Source organism: Podarcis gaigeae (genome assembly GCF_964106915.1).
Source record: "Podarcis gaigeae genome assembly, chromosome: 6".
In the NCBI taxonomy this organism is placed as follows: Eukaryota; Metazoa; Chordata; class Lepidosauria; order Squamata; family Lacertidae; genus Podarcis; species Podarcis gaigeae.
Window position 1 is genome coordinate 65,342,125 of NC_139682.1, and position 22,514 is coordinate 65,364,638.

At 38.6% G+C, this 22,514-nt stretch overlaps 1 protein-coding gene across 5 annotated transcripts in view; it reads left to right on the forward strand.

Annotated features, from left to right (window-relative positions):
- The window catches only part of MSH4 (mutS homolog 4), a 39,327-nt gene extending 19,105 nt beyond the window's left edge, over window positions 1-20,222 (forward strand). For 4 of the 5 annotated variants that reach the window (XM_083742914.1, XM_083742916.1, XM_083742915.1 and 1 more), the window contains 12 exons: window positions 1,214-1,288; window positions 2,827-2,891; window positions 3,670-3,839; window positions 4,781-4,917; window positions 7,024-7,127; window positions 7,984-8,108; window positions 14,107-14,307; window positions 14,982-15,100; window positions 16,160-16,288; window positions 16,417-16,591; window positions 17,676-17,764; window positions 18,592-20,222. In XM_083742914.1, coding sequence (XP_083599040.1) covers window positions 1,214-1,288; window positions 2,827-2,891; window positions 3,670-3,839; window positions 4,781-4,917; window positions 7,024-7,127; window positions 7,984-8,108; window positions 14,107-14,307; window positions 14,982-15,100; window positions 16,160-16,288; window positions 16,417-16,591; window positions 17,676-17,764; window positions 18,592-18,783 — 1,581 coding nt within the window. In that variant the 3' untranslated portion in view covers window positions 18,784-20,222. The remainder of the gene's footprint in view (window positions 1-1,213; window positions 1,289-2,826; window positions 2,892-3,669; window positions 3,840-4,780; window positions 4,918-7,023; window positions 7,128-7,983; window positions 8,109-14,106; window positions 14,308-14,981; window positions 15,101-16,159; window positions 16,289-16,416; window positions 16,592-17,675; window positions 17,765-18,591) is intronic. The other variant, XM_083742918.1, reaches the window with a different exon arrangement.
- The last annotated feature ends 2,292 nt before the right edge of the window (window positions 20,223-22,514 follow it).

Here is a 22,514-nt window from a genome sequence, read left to right on the forward strand (position 1 = left end):
GTTTGTTGGTTATAACCACTAGGCACATAGTCCCAATCTCCAAAATAATGATTTCCTAAAACAAAGAGGGTAATATTGTTATTATTGTTAATAATGTTTTGGCCTCCAGTAATATAACACTAGAAAAAAATATGTACAAGCTCCAGTGAAAATTCAAATAAGAGAATGTTTTCAACTGGTGACTGAATAAAACTACATATATAATAAAAAGGACAAAAAGTGAAATAATTCTATATAAAAAGCATACAAAATACTTTAACTTGAAAAAAGTACCAATGACACAAAAGTTTTAAAAGTTCAAACAGATGAAAAAGAAATAAGGTGCCCACATCCACCCAAAAAGGAGGCCAAATGCTGGGTTCCAGATACAGAAATGTGGTCATATTGACCAGTGAAGTAGAAGGCAAGAGTCCACAGGATCATAGAATCATAGCATTGTATAGTTGAAAAGGATCTTAAGGGTCATCTAGTCCAACCCCCTGCAATGCAGAAATCTCAACTATATCATACATGATAGGTGGCCATCCATCTCAATAAAACTAGAATTCACAGATCAACCTTTATCCAGTAATAAAGTCGCTCGTGTTATGAACCCTATGAATTACTGTTCTTTTAAGACCTGCTGCTATGTTATCTTTCACTAATTGTCAATTATTCATGCCTGCCTAGAGCTATAGGTGCTACTATTTAGTCTTCATGACACTAAAGCTAAATTCCTGACTAGAACATTTCTAATAGATTACTAGAAGTGGCAAGCTAGTGGTCCACAATAAATTTCCCCTTTCTCCATAGCACCATAGAATGAGATTGTTAAGTTTTGACCACTAAGGTGTTGCCTAGGTGAACAGGTAGGTGCTAAGTACTGGGGTGTGGGTGTATATTTCTTTTTCCCTACCCAAAGTGTATGAAAGAGGCTCCTGTTTCACTTCAAAAACAGATAAACATAGAATCACCAAGTGTCAATATTAGATGATTCTAAATGATGGTGATATAACAGTGCCAGTCAAAGTGATCAGTTCATTAGGGAGAAAGGAAATAAGTCAATTAATATTCCTAACATTTGTGGTCATGCTTCATACAGAAAAAAATATGAATACAAAAATATGAATACAACAGGCAACAATTATATTAAGCACAACAGTACCTAGGCCACATTATGCTAATCAAACAGTAAAATAATGATAAAGTATATACCTTTTCTGCTTTCTAACAGGTTAATGCATCTGAATCAAAGATAACAAATTTAATTTATCTGAAGCACACCCTGGAATTTGTAGAACCTTTGAAGGTATTCTGTCCTGAAGCATTATGTTAAATGTCAGCTACGGTTATCATTTGGCCCTATGAGTCTTAAAACCAAGTCCTCCTGCAGTGGGAACCAGGCCCTTTACCATCTGTGCCACTGTGTTAGTTTGCCAGAGAAGGGAACCAGTTGCTTGCCATCTATTGTGCTTCACCACCTCAGATGGCCAGAGGGTGGTATTATTGCATCTCAACTAGGCATCCAGTAACAAAGGGCTATTATTTCACCTAGTGCTGGAAAGCTCCTGCCTGGCATTATTCCTCGGTCTGAACAATTGATTACTTAGACTGCCTGCCCCTGTATAATTTACCTGATCACTTCCTGCTCATCTCCAGAACGCTGGCCTGACAATTGTATGCTTTAAAAAGACAGCTATAACATAGATGAAAGCATGTTAGGAGTAAGCATGGCTAGTCATTGTCTAGAGCTCATCTTGGAGCCTACTCTGTGCTAGAAATCTATGCTCGGATATCCAGCAAAGCTCTTGTGAGGAGGCTTTTATCCCTTCCACCCCCATGATTACCTTGTGCCATCAGAGGCCTTCTATGATACAAGGTATTTTGCAAAGGAAATCGCTCACAACTTTGATCCCACTTTTGAAAGGATACAAATGCAGAATGTATCCAGGGAGTAATTTTATCAGTACTTTATTACTTAGATGTCTTTCAGTTGTGAGCTGAGGATGTGGATAGGATTATTGGAGCAATTTGATCCATGCTCTGTATATATGACCATTATCTATCATGGTCAACTACATTTTGTCTGGAAGAAAAGGCTACCTGGGTTGTGGAAGTAGTTAATGCACCTTGAGAGCGGGGGTGGCCATAGCACTCTCTCTCTGCTCCCGTGTTTTTAATGGGTGAAATCCAATATGTCCATTTGTCAGTGAAATGGACACCATTGTAGAACAGTCTCTCTCCCCCCCCACCCCCCGCCATTCAACCCCCTGCACACACCCAAAATCTGTTCCAGAAGATAGAAGGACCTCTCTTGGGAGTGTGTGGAAGAGAGAAAGGGGTAGTCTCATCTTGCAAATGGAAGTCTACTTGTGAGACATTAGTTATCACCTAATGAGCCAGTTAGGGACGCGGGTGGCACTGTGGGTTAAACCACAGAGCCTAGGACTTGCTGATCAGAAGGTCAGTGGTTCGAATCCCTGCGATGGGGTGAGCTCCCGTTTATTTTAAATACGGTAAACTGATTAGAATTCAAAAGCAATAAAATTCTATCTTGCACAAGATTGTTCTTTATATTTATGGCATTTCCTGGAATGTGAGCCAAGTTCATACAATAAACAGCCAAGAGGTTAAAACACTAATGTTTAGATTTTTATTTTAAATTGACTCTTATACCGTACTTACAAGTTCAGCGTACAGAAAATATCTTGTTCTATGTAATCATCTAATATTGACAGATTTTATTAGCTGTTTTTTCCAGTTAAACCTAAATGAATGAAAGGGTATTGAATCCATTAACATTTCTGTACACTTGAATATATCAGTTTTTCATGTTGATTTTAACAGGATGCTTTAAAAAGCTATAAAACACCATTGTTAAAGGCTTACTATAGTTCTTTGGAAGACAACAGGTACTGTTCTATTTTTAAAAACATCTTTGACACTGATGTTATTATTTCTTGCACCCTGTTTTTGTAAAATGTGCATTTTATTTTCTCTAGTAGAGTAAGGAAGGTATTCAGGACCCTTTCGGATTGCTCCTCCTCCCATTGAAAGATAGGGCCAGCTTGCAAGTTGACTCTATTGAAGGAGTGGCTGACTGGAAGAGCAGGAAACTTGTTGAAAGACAGAAAATAACCAACTTGATTAGTTAGAAACAAAGCATACCATGAAAAAGAATACTTGGGTGAAAAACTAGCGCTCACATTAAAGAAGAAAAAAACATGCTATTGATTTCAATAAAATTGCAAGTAAACAAATAATTCTGACCAAGAAAATTATTATTCACATCTAAGCTATATTTAGGAAACCCATGCAAAGTATCTAACATGTGATCGTGCAGCATTAGATATGAAGATGTTATTAGGGTTTCGAAAATATCCAAATTCAGCATGAAGAGTGGACTTCTACTCATGTAGTGGGCCTTTACCTTCCTCTCCATCAACCTGCCAGAGCAAATTTTGAGTGTGCGCAGGGGGCTGCAGGGGAAAGAAGAGGAAGGCAAAGTTTTGCTGTTTTGCTGTGCAAGTGAAAGTCCAATCCACTTTGGCACAGACAACTTTGGTTACAACCCAGTGAATATGAAGTACAGAGGTTTTGGATTTGAATATTTTAATTACATTACTTTTAGATAAATACAGCATTTGTAAAATATGACATAGACATTGCCCCAATTTTATATATTTCTAGGTTTGGAGTCATACTTGAAAAGATTAAAACTGTCATTAATGATGATACAAGATACACAAAAGGATGCTTGAATATGAGAACACAGAAATGCTATGCAGTGAAGCCTAATATAAATGAATTTCTTGATATAGCACGAAGAACATACACTGAGATTGTGGATGATATTGCAGGTACTTCACTTGTCAGAGCCACCCGTGGTCCCAGCTCACAAGAGACCAAAGTCCAGTCCAATTTATATACAAAAGGTTTTATTGAAGAACATTGTTGGCATTACATCCAAGCTCCGTGGCTCCGGATCTGTTACTCTTAGATCGTAGAAGTCCCCTCTGAATCCGTCCCTCTCTACACCAGTTTAAGAGGCTTGTACTGCTCCACCTTTTCCTCTCCTTCCTTTTCCGCAGGGTCTTCCTGCCCCCCTGTGTTCCCTCCCTCCGGGACTCCCCAGAGGCTGAGTCCTCTGACGCCTGCTCCCCCCTCCTTCGCGCTTTGGGACCAGGCTCCTCCCCAGGACTCTCCTCACTTCCGCGCGCCTCCACATTTGAACTTGGCGCGCGTACGTTGCCTCTGACCTTCCTTTCGACAGTTACGCTGCTCTCGGTGCTACTCTCCACCCCTTCCGGCAGGACGTCTTGCTCCGAACTCTTTCCCCCCTTTGTTTCCTGTTCTGCTCTTTCTGACACACTGGTAACTCCACCCCTTTCACTCCGTTCCGACAGAGGAGCCGGTCCCGATCTCCAACTCCCACTGGGGGTTCCCCCTCCGCTCCCCTGCTTCTGACTGCTTCCCCCTCTATCGCCCCTTGGCCTGGCCAGGGGGGCTCCCTTTTGGGAATCCTCCGAATCGCTTGACGGACTCTGAGACAACCTCGGGTCGTTGTCGTCCTCCTCCTCATCACCCTGGGATCCTTCCCCCTCGCTCTCTGTCTCTGAAACCCTGACATCACTGTTTAGGTATTTAATTTTGGGTACTTTAAATATATATACCTTTCCTGCAATATTATAGCCCGTACTTGTTTGCATAATAGTACTTCCGTCAATATTTTTGTGATAGCTGTGATGAACCTTACTGTGTTACATTATAAAATGTTTTTGTTTTACATCTTGCTATTAAGGAATGATAGCACAGCTTGCAGAAAAATACAACCTTCCTTTGAAAACAAGCTTCAGTTCTGCACGAGGATTTTTTATTCAGATGAGTGCTGACTGTGCAGCAATACACAATGGTCAACTTCCTTCAGAATTTACCAAGGTACACATTCTGGAGCTGTTGGGTCATTATAGTTAGTGAATTTACATCGAGATTTGATGGCTGTAGAATGCACCCTTATTTACACATCTAACATGCCAACCTTGCTGCCTCAATTAATACTGGATAAATGGCAGCAATTTTTCCCTTTGTCCAGCCAAGATCCAGCTTCAGATGCACTACTACTTACTACTGTGCTTCAGGCCATCTCTTCTCTGATGTTGAGGCTATCAGTTCTGATGTGCAGATCACTGATTTTGTAACTCTTCTCTATCCCCCTTTTGGGGCTAGCCCAGTGTTTACCATGCTGCTGTCCTAAGAACTACTCCTCACCACTATCCAGCCAGTCACGGTACTAGTCTCCATGCTGAAGTTACTGTCAAGATCATTCATGGGGGTTGTTGCTATTTTTAGCACTAGAAATACTAGGTTGTCACACTCCCTGTTCTCATTTTCACTCTCAGCAAGGTGGTAAGATTAAAGTGTCTTAATATTTAAGCTTTAACCTGGGACTCGTAAAGGTAAAGGTACCCCAGTCGCAAACGACTCTGAGGTTGCAGCGCTCATCTCGCTTTACAGGCTGAGGGAGCCGGCGTTTGTCTGCTTCCGCACACAGTTTTTCCAGGTCATGTGGCCAGCATGACTAAGCCACTTCTGGCGAAGCCACAGCAGCGCACAGAAACACCGCCTTCCCGCCGGAGCGGTACCTATTTATCTACTTGCACTGCGTGCTTTCAAACTGCTAGGTTGGCAGGAGCTGGGACTGAACAACCGGAGCTCACCCTGTCGCAGGGCCTCGAACCACCAACCTTCTGATGCTGTTTTGGGGCATCACACTTATTAGAAGAAGCAAGTGAACCACTGGTGGGATAGCTGGTTCGAGACGCACCTATGCTCTATCCTAACCCCTTCCCTCCAGCCATCAATATTAAGAAGACAAGGCTGCACTCTTTGTGGTATTGAGAACCAAGTGAAATCAGTGTGAAAATGTAATTAATACGATTAAGTGAAGTCATGCTGATTTCAACTAATGCAGTCTGGATCTAGCCTGTTATAAATAATATTCTTTCTATAATATCTGTAAATATTCATTAACTACCCTAACTTGCAACGTTACAGAAATGAAAATAAGGATTTTCTTGTATATATTCTAGGGGTTTGTATTGAGGTAATTCTAGGAAGAGTCTTAATTTCTGAATTGAATTGTTCCATTAAAAACAAGGCATCTTGAGTGGCTCAAGGACTCCCCAAATATCCAAGTGACTCTGTGGTCTCATGTCCAAAAAATGCTCAGCCGTTTCTCCCTTTCCCCAAGAAACTAAGCTTGGGAAAATAGGTCTAGATTTTAATCACAAGTATTTTCTCAGGGTACTCCTAAGTGCAGTGATTTGCAGGAGGGATTGGAATTTGTTTTTCACGTCAAGTTAATCAAAATCCTGGAGATTTATAGTATTCTATTTCCCCACCATCTCCAAGACGATGGAGAGATCTCTATTGCATCCCTAAAAATCTGTGGGTATAGAAGCCCATCCCTGCCAGTGGCCCTTCCTTGCTGGAATGATGCCACTTGCTCCCCCCCCCCATCTTTTTTCTATCCTGCATCCACTACACAAGTCAATAAAGAAATATATCTTTGGACAAGAAGATATATTTACAGAAATCTGTGGTGGGACAGAATTCCAACCCCAACAACATTTGGTGAAGATTCTTCTCTGTATGCTGTATTCATTTTCTCTTCAGTAGTCTGTCATGTAAATGCTTATGACCAAAGAGGGTGTTTATAATCTGAACACAAATTTCTTCATTTTAAAGCCTAGAAATGTTTATGATCTTACAGTGGGTTAGCTTGTGCTACCTCAATTTAAACACATACAAAAGCACTTGCTATTTTAATAAACATTTATGGGGTAGTGTACATTATCCAGTGATAAAATAATTGCACACTAATTATTTTCAATTTATGTTTCTGCTTTATTACTATTGTTTTTCTCTTTTTTAAAAAAATAATGAAGGCAGTTTACTCTCATGTTTTTCAAATTGCTCTTGCTTTGTTTTCTGGGAGTAGTTATTTATGCTTATCTAGCATCTCTTTTTGAAATTTCCCTACAGATTACTAAAATGAAAAATGTGTATAGCTTTACTTCACAAGACTTAATGAAAATGAATGAAAGATGCCAAGAGTCTTTGAGAGAAATTTATCACATGACATACTTGTAAGAATACTTCAAACATTTTTATTTGATATTGTGCCCAATTAACATTTGGATATGAGCTTTTAAATCTCTTTTTGTGGGTAGTGATTTTAAACTAGGAATTTTCACTCAAACTTGGAATTTTCACCCAGTTTCAGGTCTTAGATTCAAGCTTGCAACTTTCTTAAAGCAAGTTGTGCAATTCCTTACTGTCTTCCATGTTTTCCTCCTTTGACACTCCAGTCATACAAAGGGCTAACCATCTCCCTGGACAGTTCGTTGCTTCTAATAAAATAATATTTTATTGTGGGTCTTAACGTCTTCAGTGATTTCCTTGATTTTTTATTTTATTTTTTTGCATCCCTTATTGTCTGCTTCCACTTACTTCACCAGACTTGGTGTTCCTTTTTGTTCTCCTTATTTGGGCAAGACTTACACTTATTGAAAGAAGCCTTCTAGCTTCTAATAGCTTTCTTTATTTGGGTCATTAAACACACTGGCATCCTCTTGGCCTTGGTGAAACTTGTCCTGATCTGCAATATACATTCTAGATGACCTTCTGTTATTGTGGTTGTGATTAACCCCCAAGCATTATGGAGAAATTTGAAGCTCCTGAATTTCCCTTTCATTTTTTAAAAAATGAACCCTGTATTTTTGAGATGTTCACTCTTTCAAAGAAAACTGTGACTGTGCTGAACTTGCTTGGCAGTTGTCCACTTCCATATAAGTAGACAATTATACATTTAGTTGTATTTGATTTATTCTTAGTTGTATTGGAATACAGTTGCTATTTTAGACTAAAAGCTCAACATTTTTATTAAATATTTTGTCTATTGCTTTGAGGAATAAAATAAACTGTGCTATTATGTGCTTTCAGGATAGTGTGTAAATTACTGAGTGAAATTTATGAACACATTCATTGCCTGTACAAACTCTCTGATGCAGTGTCTATGCTGGATATGTTGCAGTCATTTGCCCACGCCTGTACGCTTTCTGACTATGGTGAGTAGCTTTGTTATTTAGAAAAGCTTTTACTAAAACTTGCGGTTTACCTCTCCTGTCCCCAAACTGTGAATTAGTCAAATAATCGTGCTGACATAATGTAATTGGCAGATTCAAAGATTGCACGCATCAACATGCAAATACTTCCCACTACTATAGCATCATGGCATCACTAAACCATATGTAATATAGTTTGTTTAGACAGATTCTTTGACTCAGAAGTTAAGATCTGGGTGTAATATTCTTTTTTATTCTGCCGAGCATCTCTGAAAATATGATTGGCTATCAAACTGAAGCTTCACTTAGTTTTTGTTGCTTTTTCATAAGACTTTAATAAGTTGCTTCACATGTCCTTCAATTGTTTCGTATGCGTCTTTTAAATAGAAGCAAATAGCGAGTACTCGTATACAGGACAAGCAAAATATAGCAAAAATCAAATATTATTTAAGGAAACACTCCCCTGAACTTTGTTGCTTTAAAGTTACAATTTTCAAAAAGTTACAGTTTTCAAAACTTATTTATATTATTCCTATCAGTGGAACTATTCTTAGGCTCAGACCCAGCACTATAGTCAGCTAGGTTAGGTGCTGCACCACCACTCGCAACTCTGTCAGACACTGGGCTGTTTCAGTGCTAGGTGGGTGGTGCCACCACTTTTGAATGGGAGCTAAGGTTGGCTCCTATCCACAGTGGCCACCAACCATGTTTGTTTACCCATTGGTGACACTTTGCTGACAGCTGCCTCCTTGGACTGCAGTCTTACCCAATTACCTAGTAGTAAGCCGCATTTAAATTACTGGGACTTCTGAGTAAATGTATGTAGAATTATATTGTTAAGACATGAGGATTACAGTTTTACTCAATTTATTCACCTATTTCGTTCAGAATTTATTGATTACTAGATTTCTCATAAACTAACATGTAACAAGAACAAGACTTAACCAAAGTAGGATTGCGATATACTTGTTAATAACAACAAAACATTTAAATATCAATCAATCATCAAAAATTGACCAAGCTACATCCTCTATCACCAAATTATCTGAGCAAGTTTCCCATCATACCCAGGCAATTGAAAAATTACAAGGGGCAACTACTGAAAATTATAAGCTTGCGGTGGAAGCTTGTCAAAAAGCAGAACAGGCGAACAAAAAGGTTGATGAGATTAGGGGGGAAGTAAGGCCTCTGAAAAGACAGGTAGGGGAACAACAAGCCTACCTGTCATTGGTTGAATTGAAAAGTAAGGAAAATAATCTCAGATTAAGGGCTATCCCAGAATTGGAGGAGGGAAACCTACAGGGATTTTTGACACTTTTGTTCTCCAAATTCTGGGGGATAGAGGAAGATAAGGATTTTAAAATTGTGACTGCCTTTAGACTGGGAAAATTGATAAAGAAGGACAAGTCCAGAGACTGTTTGGTTATTTTGAGATCGAGAGAGGAAAGAGACAAGATACTAGGCCTACATTTTAAAAAATCCTTGGAGATAGAAGGAAAAAAGGCTGAAATTTACAGAGACATACCTAAACACCTTTTGGACCTTAGGACTACTTATACAGATTTGACCAAACTGTTGAGATGTAACACAATCCCTTATAGGTGGGAGTTTCCGCAAGGACTATCATTTACTTACAAAGGAAGGAAAGTAAGAATTAAAACACCGGAGGACCAACAGAAGTTCCTACACGACCACGAGGAGGACCTCCAGAAAGGAGCTGCAGCTTCTTGGCCTCCACCACCACCGGGACCATCTCCAAAGCCTACACCGTCTGGATCTGGACCAACACTACCACCTCCGGAATCGGGGGGAAGCCTAGACACCCCATTGTAGACCCACCAATTAGACCAGGATGTCGCTGCAGCTTCTTAGTTGGAATATAAATGGCGGAAATTCTCCGGAAAAAAGAAGAAAAGTATTTCATATATTGAAAAAAGAACATTTGGACATTATTTGCCTGCAAGAAACGCATGTGACAAGGCTCCACAGAAAAGTGTTAATTAACAAAAGACTAGGCCAAGAATTTATATCTTCGGATAAAGTGAAGAAAAGAGGTGTGGTGATATATGCAAAGGAGAGCCTGTCACCGAAATTCTTATTTAAAGATGAACACGGCAGAATTTTGGCGATTGAAATTCAGACACAAGGAGAAAAATTTCTGATATTAGGAATATACGCCCCAAATGAAGGAAAATCGGAATTTTTCAGGAAGCTGCATGAGATTATGCTGGACTACTTAGACTATAACAACATCATCATGATGGGTGACATGAATGGGGTTGTGTCTGTAAATATGGATAAGTCGCAAAGCGCTAACATAACGAAAGATGGCAGACTACCTAAAACTTTTTTTGAAATGACTGACAATGTGGATTTGATTGACATATGGAGGGTTAAGAACCCCCTAGGAAAAGAAGGGACTTTCTTTTCTGAAGCTCATCTGACATGGACACGAATCGACCAAATATGGATAACTAGAGGACTGGCACCCAAGACTAGAAAGGTGGAAATCTGTCCAAAAACCTGCTCCGACCATAATGCTTTGAAAATGGAATTGAGACTAAATACAACCGGATCCTTCAGATGGAAAATGAATGACACCTTATTAAGGGACGAGAAAATTGTTAAGAAGGCCCAAAAAACTTTGAAGGACTATTTTGAAATAAATTTAAATACTACTGTGGAAAAAAGAATAATCTGGGACGCAAGTAAAGCAGTCATGAGAGGGTTTCTAATACAACAAAATACAATCAAGAAAAAATTCTGGAATGAAAAGAAGGAGAAGATATTGGAAAAGATAAGAGATGGAGAGAAAAAATTAAGATCTAGGCCAAAGTCGAAGGAGGTGCTGAGAGAAGTGAAATTCTTCCAAGCACAATATTTGAAATTGATAAATCAAGAGGTGGAATGGAAAATTAAACAAATGAAACAAAGATCTTTTGAATCAGCAAATAAGTGTGGGAAACTGCTAGCATGGCAGTTGAAAAAGAGACAAAAACTTAATACTGTTACAAATCTAGAAATTGATGGAAGAATGGTTCAGAAACCCGAGGAAATTAGAAAGTGCTTCCAGAGATATTTCAAAGAACTTTATTCACAAGGGCCACAGAAAGATTCGGAGGTGGACCAATTTCTTAAAACCAATGGATTACAGAAAATACCTCAGGAAATGAGAACAACCCTGAATAGTAATATTACACAGCAAGAAATTGAAAGTGCCATTCAGAACCTACAATTAGGCAAATCTCCAGGCCCCGACGGACTTACCTCCAAATACTATAAGGTTTTGAAAGACTATTTGATACAGCCTTTGTTGGAGGTTTGTAACCAGATCATGGAGGGGAGGAAGGCACCGGAAACGTGGAAAGAAGCCTTCATCACATTGATACCCAAACTAGAAACTGAAAAGACCCAGCTGAAGAACTACCGCCCCATCTCACTCCTAAATGTGGATTACAAAATTTTTGCAGACATTTTGGCAAGTAGGTTTAAAAAAGTGCTTAATGAAGTGATCCATAAAGACCAGGCTGGCTTTCTCCCTGGTAGGCATTTGTTTGGCAACACAAGAAACATCATCGACATTTTGGAACTTCTACAAACAAAACTAAACACTAGAGCGGTGTTAATTTTTATTGATGCGGAGAAAGCCTTTGACAATATTTCCTGGATGTTTATGAAGAAAAACTTGGAAGGGATGGGAGTGGGGCGGGGGTTTGAAAATGGAATAGAAGCAATATATTCAGAACAAAAAGCGAAATTGATAGTAAACAATGTGGTGACAGAGGAGTTTAAAATTGAAAAAAGGACACGGCAGGGGTGCCCCCTATCCCCCCTATTATTTATTTCAGTCCTGGAGGTGCTATTGAACATGATTAGAAAGGACCGGTTGGTACAGGGAATTGAGGTCGGAGTGAAACAATATAAATTGAAAGCATTTGCAGATGACCTGGTATTAACATTGCAGGAGCCTGTCTCTAGTACTAAAAGAGTGTTAGAATTAATTTCGGACTTTGGTCGGGTGGCGGGATTTAAGCTGAACAAGCAAAAAACTAAGGTTATAGTAAAAAATTTGACAAATACAGAAACAGATGAGTTTGTGAAAGAAACAGAATTAAATGTGGTTAAAAAAGTAAAATACCTAGGGGTGTATCTGACCTCCAAAAATTTGAATTTGTTCAAGGACAACTACGAGAAATGTTGGTTAGAAATCAAAAGAGATTTGGAAACATGGTCAAGATTGAAACTTTCCTTGTTGGGCCGAATAGCAGCTATAAAGATGAATGTATTGCCAAAAATGCTATTTTTGTTTCAGACCCTACAGGTCGTGGACAAGGTGGAATGCTTTGGAAAGTGGCAGAGGGATATTTCTAAGTTTGTTTGGCAGGGCAAAAAGTCCCGAATAAAGTTTAAGATACTAACTGATGCGAAAGAAAGAGGGGGATTTGCCCTGCCAGACTTGAGGTTATATTATGAAGCTGCAGCCTTCTGCTGGTTGAAAGATTGGATTTTACTGGAAAACACTGATGTCCTAGATCTGGAAGGGTTTGACAATGCTTTTGGGTGGCATGCATATTTGTGGTATGACAAGGTTAAAGTGCACAAATTGTTTAAAAACCACATTGTCAGGAGAGCAATTTTAATGGTCTGGACAAAATATAAAGACTTATTGGAGAGTAAGACTCCGAGGTGGCTCTCACCGGTGGAGGCCAAGGCACGTAAGAGACCTAATATGGAAGCCAATTGGCCTAAATATGGGGAAATTATTGAAAAGATTGGAGACAATTGGAGGTTGCAGAGCTTGGAAAAATTAAAAAACAAGGTGCAAGATTGGTTGCACTATGCACAAATTCAAGAGGTCTTTAAAGTAGATAAGAAGGTTGGATTCCAGGTGGAAAAATCGAAACTAGAGACAGAATTGTTAGAACCAAAAAGTAAACTACTTTCGAGAATGTATAACCTGCTGCTTAGATGGAATACTCAGGATGAGACAGTCAAATCCGCCATGATAAAGTGGGCGCAGGATTTGGGGCATAACATTATGTTTGAAGACTGGGAAAGGTTATGGAACACCGGAATGAAATTTACGGCATGTAGTGCCTTGAAGGAAAACATTATGAAAATGATATACCGGTGGTACATGACCCCAGTCAAGCTTGCTAAGATATATCACCTGTCTGATAATAAATGCTGGAAATGTAAAGAGGCGGAAGGGACATTCTTTCACCTCTGGTGGACCTGCCCGAAAGTGAAGGCCTTCTGGGAAATGATTCATAATGAACTAAAAAAGGTACTGAGATTTACCTTACCTAAGAAACCAGAGGCCTTCCTTCTGGGCATGGTGGACCGGAGAGTGTTTAAGAAGGACAGAACTTTTTTTATGTATGCCACTACAGCAGCAAGGATTCTGATTGCAAAATACTGGAAGACACAAGATTTACCCACACTGGAGGAATGGCACACGCAGTTGATGGACTATATGGAACTGGCCGAAATGACTGGCAGAATCCGAGACTTGGGAGAAGAAACATTCGAGGAAGATTGGAGAAAATTTAAAGACTATTTGGAAAAACATTATAAGTTGTATGAATGTTAAAAAATGCACCTTTTAGGAAATCCTAGCTTCAGTAATGTTAAATTTAAGAAATGGAAATTAAGGTACAAGGAGTCAGAGATAGAATAATGAAACAACTTTATTGTGTTAAAATGAAAATGTACATGATTTGGGTTACAATATATTTGAAATTGGGCAACATGATAAAAAGGAAGATACAATAAGTATTGAAATAAGTTAACAAATTGCAGACGTTATGTATTACAGAGAATGCAGGGTTGGGAGGATGTGGGGAAGTCCAACAGATTTGGAAAGAAGGGTAAGAAAAATTTGTAACTTTTCTTTTTTGCTTTTATAATACGTTCTTTATTCTTCTTTCTGTATTTTATAAAACTAATAAAAATATTTTTTTAAAATAAATAAATAAATATTATCTATTTTTTTTCTTAGTACGTCCTGAGTTTACTGACACGTTAGCAATAAAGGAAGGATGGCACCCTGTTCTTGAAAAAATCTCTTTTGAGAAACCTGTTGCCAACAATACTTACATCACAGAGGGAAGTAATTTTATCATAATTACAGGACCAAATATGAGTGGAAAGTCAACTTACCTAAAACAGATAGCCCTTTCTCAGATTATGGCACAAATTGGTAAGCAGTTATTTGAACTTTCATTGTTTCTCTTATCCAGTGATTTTAGTAAACCAATGTGTTACACTTTCCTTTCCCTTTAAGTTCAGCAGCTTTTAGCAGCCTTGATTCCTTCAGAGTTCCAAGTCTGTCTTAGTTTTAGAGGAGACCTGGTGAGGTTACTATCCTTACAGGAGGTCTCAGCAATTTCTCATAATCAGGAATTTAAGTTTCAAATAATATTGTTTAGTTATCTTGTTTAATCAATTCTGATACAGTCTCCCCATCCCCACCACTCTACAAATCTATTCCATCACTCACAGTCTCTGCCTGAGTTCTCTTCCTTTCCCCAGCCCAGAATACTTATTTCTTCTCTTTTGTTTAGCTTTCATTCCCCAAGCTGTGCAGTTTCCCATTATATGACTGCACCCCTTCTCCCTGTTTGTCTGAGTACCTATTGATAAGGGTGAGGCTCATACTGTCATCACCACACAAGACAATTTCTGGCCAGAGAAGGCTGAAGACAGGAGTCACCTGTCAACACAGCCTTACAAAGTTATTATTTAGAAGAGAGAACCTTATCATTTCCTACTATTTTAAGAATTTCACATGGCTAACATTAAACTGCAACATTACTGTCCAACATTACTGTCAACTTCTCCTCACATTAATTTGTCCTTCTCTTTAATTTGCAGGATCTTTTGTCCCAGCAGAATATTCTTCATTTAGGATTGCTGAGCAAATATTTACTAGAATAGGTATGGATGATGATATAGAAACAAATTCATCAACATTCATGAAGGAGATGAAAGAGGTATTCAGATGAGCTTAGTGTTTCTTTTATGAGTGGCCTTGATTAATATTTAATTGGCCCACAGGTTTGTACATTTTGCTTACATATAAATATTCAAGGACCTCTGCTTCTGTTTTTCTCCTTACAGGGCAAAGATTAGACTAATAGGCTGCACATACCCAATGTTTTCATTTTCTTCTTCCTCAGCACACCAGTCCCTTTCCCATGCAAACACCTCCACCAACATACACATGCCACCTTGTAAGCTACCATTTAAATTCCCCAGACTGTGCATTCTTGTTGCAAAATAATAATGGCTAGGATCCATCGGAATTCTGGAGGGGAATCAAAGGGACTTCTATTCATACAAGGGGATATTCCATTTTCCAGTTCCCCACTCCAGCTATGAGCAATTGAACCACATCCCCTGCCATGTCTGAGGGGACTGGAAGAGGAGACAGGGAACGCCAATTCAGAAAGTGGATCTCTTTCTGTAGTGGTTCAGCTTCTATGCTGAATATTGTGCCAAACCATATATTGCCTTTTACATTGACTTGTCTTACTTTATCTCTCACACTGAAATAACAATTAGATGAAAATATTGCTGCTGCTTCCTTCCTTCCTGTCTCCCATAAGCCCCCAAACCTATCTGTGGCTCTGTCAAAGAGCTGGAGGCTCCCGCCTCTGGTTTGGGGGCCCTTTGGAAGGCAACAAAGGTGGTAGCAGTGGGGGCTCAGATATCGGTCCTGCTCAGCCCACACTTATGCACAAGTAATCAATCAGAGGCATTCAGTTGTTATTAGCACCTCTTTTTGCTGACTGACAGCATCCCTAATGGAGCTGCTACCAGCAAAGAAGTTTGAAAAGGGATGTGTAGCCTTCTGTGTGCATTGAATGTGCATTCAGAACTCTTAGACTGAGCTGTTTGTGTTGATGGATGTTCTTTATGTGGCAGCTGGTAAAACATTCCTAAAGTAAATTTCCTGACTCTTGTTTTGGGCAGGAAATGAGAATTCTTATTAACAGATTTTATCCTCACATGCTACTGCTAGTAATGAAATTTGATGTCTTTCTCTCTAGATAGCATATATCATACAAAATGCTAATGACAGATCACTTATCATAATTGATGAGCTTGGCAGAGGTACCAGTGCTGAAGAAGGCATCGGCATATGTTACGCAGTCTGTGAATATCTTCTTAATTTGAAGGTATTATTAATATTTTAATCAATAAGTGCATGAAATTTCCCTAACTATTATAAAAGATAGTAATAGTCATTAAGATTTCTCTTTTCCAATAATTTATAGTCTATTTAATTTCTTGTATTATACTTTAGGCATTTACACTCTTTGCCACTCATTTTTTGGAATTATGTCAAATTGATGCCTTATATCCCAATGTGGAAAACAATTACTTTGAAGTGCAACACGTGAGAAGTAGTTATGGAAGTAGGGAGAAAATTGCTTATACTTATGTTCTTTCTAAAGGACACACGGAGGAAAAAAACTATGGTAATATGCTATTTGGATTATTATAATTTACAGAAATAAACATATATAGAACATTAATATGAAGAGATAAAACAAGAGTACCTAGATACCTATTCCATTAAACACATGAAAGATGTTGTCTGCATGTGTAGAGGGATTCATTCAGCCACTACTTTCTGTATTTAGAACTATATGGTTTATGCATCTATTTCACTCAGACGCGTACTAAGATTTTTATTACCTACTTGTTATTACTGCTGCTGTCATTAGCCTCTCCACTCTGCAAAATGTTCCACTTCTTTTCAGTCTCTTGTATTACTCCACTGTATTTTCAGTACTATTCGATATAATATTGTGAAGAAAGAAATGGCGGTATTGGTGTTCCTCTTCTCATTCTCATTATTTAATAATTATTTAGTCTGTTATGGGGGAATATTATGTAAATTGGAGAAACCTTGTTGAGCCTTTTGATAATCAATATGACAGTTGATTCAACATGACAGTTGAACATGCACAGCTATTCTGATTCTGAGTAGACTTTCTGCTAAGCAAATTACCCAGTCAGATACTAATAAGAAGCATTTTCAAGATTGACATTAAAAGGTTTTTTATTTTTTTAAAAAAATTAGAAGCTACTGCAGATGTAATGCTGCTGACCTCTTGGCTGTAGTTAAGTCATGTGAGCATGTGCTCCCTCATCTCATGTTTGGAGTGAATTCTACCCTACATTTCCATGGCTTAGCATTATATTTGTACAACTCCTAACTGTAGTTAAACGCTAACTATGATAACTGATAAAAACCCTTTTTATTAGGATCTGCAAAGCTGCTTCAAATCTTGTTTAAGAAGAAAATTCTTGTTAGCATTGATGCAGATGTAACACTAATCCATGGTTTAAGCTCACATGGGAAAGGAGATGGGATTTTGGAGGAGAGGATAGGTGGAGGTTACATGTCATCTTGTGGCCTGCTCTGCTCCTAATCTTTTAGCTTTGGTTAAAAGACCAGGAGCATTACATCATCATTGGTCCTGATAGACTTTTTGATTAAATGTAACATTCTCTACCTCTGACAATTAAAAACAGCTTCATATGTTTTATATTTAGGACTTAAAGCTGCAGAGGTTTCTTCTCTTCCTCCATCAATAATACAGGATGCCAAGGAGATCATAACTCTGATTTCTAGACAAATGTCGGTATGTAGTATTATCTCAAAACATTCTCTGGTGTTAGCTCTTTTTGTTAGGTGCTGATTTTAAACAATTTTGCTTGGAAGTAAATTCTGAAGTTTATTTTGCATTGTATATACAGGCAACATAGTGGCAGTTAATGCAGCATACCATAGGAATAAAGCAGTGATTTAAAATAAATTAAAGCAAAAACCATCACGTATAACTAAAATTATCAGTTCAAATTGGCTGATCTGTCTGCATGTTTCACATTTTAATTTTCTTAATTGGAGGCCAATTGTTTTTTGTTCATGTTTTTAATAAATGAAATTTCCAAGTCTAGCCCCCCTTGCTGGTGCAATTGGTCCAACTTCACCACTGATAGTGCAGCCTCAACATTGGCTTCCAATACATTTGTAAGCCCAATTCAAAGTGTTGGTTTTAATTTACAGTATTATGCAGCTTGGGATCACAAGACCTATCAGAATGCCTCTCGTGACTTGAACAATTTGGTTGTAGTCCCCCATCTGTGCAAAGTTTTCCCCAGCAAGGATTGCTGGGCACCAACACTTTTGGCATCTATCTTATTCCCTATATGTTGAGTTGGTTGCCGTGGCTTATTCAATGGTGACATTCTGAGCTTTGCTTTTCTTTTTGGTGGTTGATGTGCTTTTGAAACATTTATGTTAATTAAATGTATAATGTTAATTGTTTATAGCTGAAACTTTTGTAAGTTTAAAATCTGTTGTTAGTCCCCAGTAGATTGTTGGCATTAGGCAACTAAGTAAGTAATCAATAGTAAATAAAATGCTAAAAGTCTGGTTTTAATTTGTGCATGTCCTTTTAAATAACAGAAGCAACAAAGAAGCACTCCTGAGACATTAAAGAAGAAGGCTATATATCACTTGGCAAATATGTTAGTTCAAACTGCCCGTAACTCTCGACTGGATCCAGATAGTTTGCGAATATACCTAAAAGGTCTGAAGAAAAAGTATGAGACTGATTGCCTTGCTGCTGAACAAGTACCTACTGAAGACCAGCAATAATTTATACTATAGTCTGAAGCACTAATATAGGTAGAGCCTGAAAATATACATTTTTTTTTAAAAAGGCTTGATAGTTCTGGAGCATTCTTTCTTTCTGGTTTGCATGCACCAATTTTGCAGCAGCAAAACCAGATACATGAACAGAAATAGTATAATTCTAGAACTTTTAAATTATTATTCTTCATTTCAAAACATTAATTTCCACAGAAATATATTTAAAATAAGTTGTTTATAAAAGCTTTAAAAATATGATTAAATTGTTTTTTATTATAGATTATTTCATTTGCCATATCTATGATATCCCTTCATATAAGTTTTATTGTTGGAATCTCTAGATGTGTTGGTTTGATAAGCTGACTCCTGGGTTGTTTCTGCTTCTTTATGGTGTTTTCTTGTGCAGTGGACAACGCTGTTATAGTAACTGCAAGTATTTATTGTAATATTGATGGCTGCACTGACATTCTACATCATGTTACTAGTAAAAAAAAAGAATTGAGCACTTTCTTTAATGATCTAGTATTTGACCATACTAAGAGCTCCATCATTCTGCATAGAACAGCTCTTATGCATATATAATCCCATTTCAGCAGAAAAGAGTGATCTGTTCTGTTTTCTCCTGCACTTCATTGTACCTAATGTTGCCTAACAGTGTAGAGCTCCTTTTAAAAACCATCCACTTTAAAGGAATTTGAGGGTATATGTTGAACAGTGCTCCCCCCCCCCCTAGAAAAAAGTGCCTATACTCACCAGGAAGCAGGGAGAGGGCCCAGCACATGAGGGAGGGGTGTGGCCTGATGCCAAGGTTGAGTGGTGAGGAAGGGTTAGCTGCTTAATGATCCCTCGCCTGCCCACCCACCTACCGGAGCACTGCCTTCCAGGTGAAGAGACTTCCCCTGCCCAGTTTTGGCAGCAAGGCTTCAGTATCGTGTCAGAGCATTGCGCCTCCTTCCCTAAGCAGGGCAAACACTTCCCAGGCTTGGGGAAAGCGGCATGGTGTGTTGACAGGGACCGAGAGCCCTCCCACCTCTCCCCCCCCCCCAAAAGGTAGTAGTACTTCATACTGTTACGTACTGCCAGAAAAAAAGCACTGGTGTTGAGACTGATGTGTGTTGAATGGAGAATACGTATAGATATGGTGTGCATTTACATGAAGGCATGGAAAATGAGCTCAAATTGACAGTATAAACTGGATATTTCATACAGTGGTTTGTCAATATGCATAGTTCCCAAGTGAATTTGGAAGATATAAATTTATCTGAGGAACTACATTCATTGCCAGTCAATATACATGGTCACTAAGTGAAGGCTATGCATAATGTTTGAGTGATATATAATATTCTGTTTGTTCATGTCCATTTTTACACATTCTTCATATCTTCTGCTTATTTCTAATTTCTGGTGTTTGTACAGTACATTCAACATAAATTTCCCAAAACATACATATTGCATTAAATGTTTATTTGTTTTGTTTTGTTTTGAAAACTTCTATCATATTAGATGGCCCTGAGAGGCTCTCAAAGCAATTTGCAAAAGATTCCCACAATATAAATCACATTCAACTCTGGCATCAAGAACAGAAATAACATGGTACCGCTGTGGTGTCAGAATTTTTCAACTTTCATTTCCTGCCCTTCCCTAGTATTGCCTGTCAGCCTCTGTCTACCAGGCAACAGTCTGACTTATGTTCTCTGAAGCCAGAGGCATGAGGCTAAGCAGCTAGATCTCACTCAATTTGAGGGGGTAAATCTTCCCTGGGTGGTGGTTGCCAGGCAACAGCTTTCGCTAATGTCCTCTTAGCCAAGGGAGTGCTGTAATATTTTCTGTTCTTTCTTTGTATACCTCCAGAGAGAACTAAAATTCTCTCATTGTCCTGGCATAACCCATCAAACCCATTTTGGGCGGGGGTTGTTCTACCAGGCAGATAAGTGCTGCCTGTAAGTGGGCACGTGGTCTTCTTTGCATGGGGATATGTCTTCCGGTGGGGGTACTATACCAGGAGGGGGAGGGGGGTGGTAGTGTGGTCTAAACCACTGGGCCTCTTGAGCTTGCTGATTGGAAGGTCAGCGGTTTGAATCCACGTAATGGGGTGAGCTCCCATTGCTCTGTCCGAGCTTCTGCCAACCCAGCAGATCAAAAGCACACCAGTGCAAGTAGATAAATAGGTACCGCTGCGGTGAGAAGGTAAATGGCATTTCCGTGCACTCTAGCCTTGGTCAGTGTTCTGTTGCACCAGAAGTGATGTAGTCATGCTGGCCACATGACCTTGAAAGCTGTCTGTGGCCACTCAATTGGCCTGAAGCAAGATGAGTTCTGCACCCCATCGTTTTCTTTCACTGGACTTAACCATCCAGGGGTCCTTTACGTTTACCTTTTATACCAGAAGAGCTGTTGTGCTATATTACATAAACCCCTCCAGCTTGGTGGATCTGGAGTTTGATTGCACAGTATGTCAATAAATCTAAACAGGATTACACAACCTTTTTTCAATCACAGTAAAATATTTACGCAATGCATTCATTTTAGTCATTATGGATGCAAATGTTTACTACTTGTGTTCTTATAAGTATAGTTTAATTTTGATATTGAGGACAGAGAGATTCTAACAGATGGATTTGAATATATTCTTTTGAACACATTGATTAGATGAGTATTCTCTTCACTTCTATAAACATGAGGAAAGCAATTAAATGTAATATTTACCATTAGCTCCATATCTGTGGTAATTAAATCTACTTGTTACAATTCATTCTTGACAATCATGTGAACATAACATTTGGCAATGCTATTTCCCCTAAGAATAAAAATTGCTTCTTGATTTGATGGACCCTAAATAATACAGTGCATATACCTTTGCCATAAGAAGCGCCCTGCTGGGTCTGATCAAGGGCTTATCTACTTCAGCATCCTGTTCCACTGAATTCCCAAGCAAAATTCATTCATTCAGCATTTTTTTACACACCTTTCAGGGCCACAGTGCCCCTGAGAAGCCAACAAGCAGGACAGGTGGACAGAGTTGTTTTCCACTATTACCCAGCAACTGATATTCAGAAGATGTTACCTCTGATCCTGGAGATAGCATAGCAGTCACTGGTACCCTTATTTTCCCACTTGCTAGCATATATTTTTGTGCTTCGCTTTTGACCTTAAATTTCAAGGTGACATTTTAAAAGCAATTTTTAAAACAAAGCATTATTAGCCTTCCCAACAGCTCAGGGCTGCTACAGTGATGAGGACAGGGAAGAAATTTCATTGTTTCTGCATTTTAATAGGGTTGTGACCATGAATCAGATGCTTCCTAAATAGATCAAACAAATCCCTGTCTTAAGCAATGACTTGATGGGGCATTATAAGAACAAGGCAATGAAATCTAATAATGCTATCCTTCCAACTGACATTGGAACGTTCTCATTTGCTATTAAGCTGCTGCGTGATAGTGAATTGTCTTGTACTACTAAACATAAGTGATTGTGTTATTAGCATGCAGAAGGATGTAAATTGTTTAGGATTATCTTTAAAAGCCCAGAATTTCAATTGGCTCATTATCGGTCTGCTTATTTCATGCTTGCTTCTATTACAGATTAAGAGAGAGACTCTAGACAACCTGTTTTTCTCTCCTGCCCCATTTATAAACCAGTATTTAGTTTCCTGGTATAGTGCAGTGTAAATAAATAATGGGTTCAAGCAGAGAAAATGGAAGTGTGAGACCTACATAATAATAATAATAATAATAA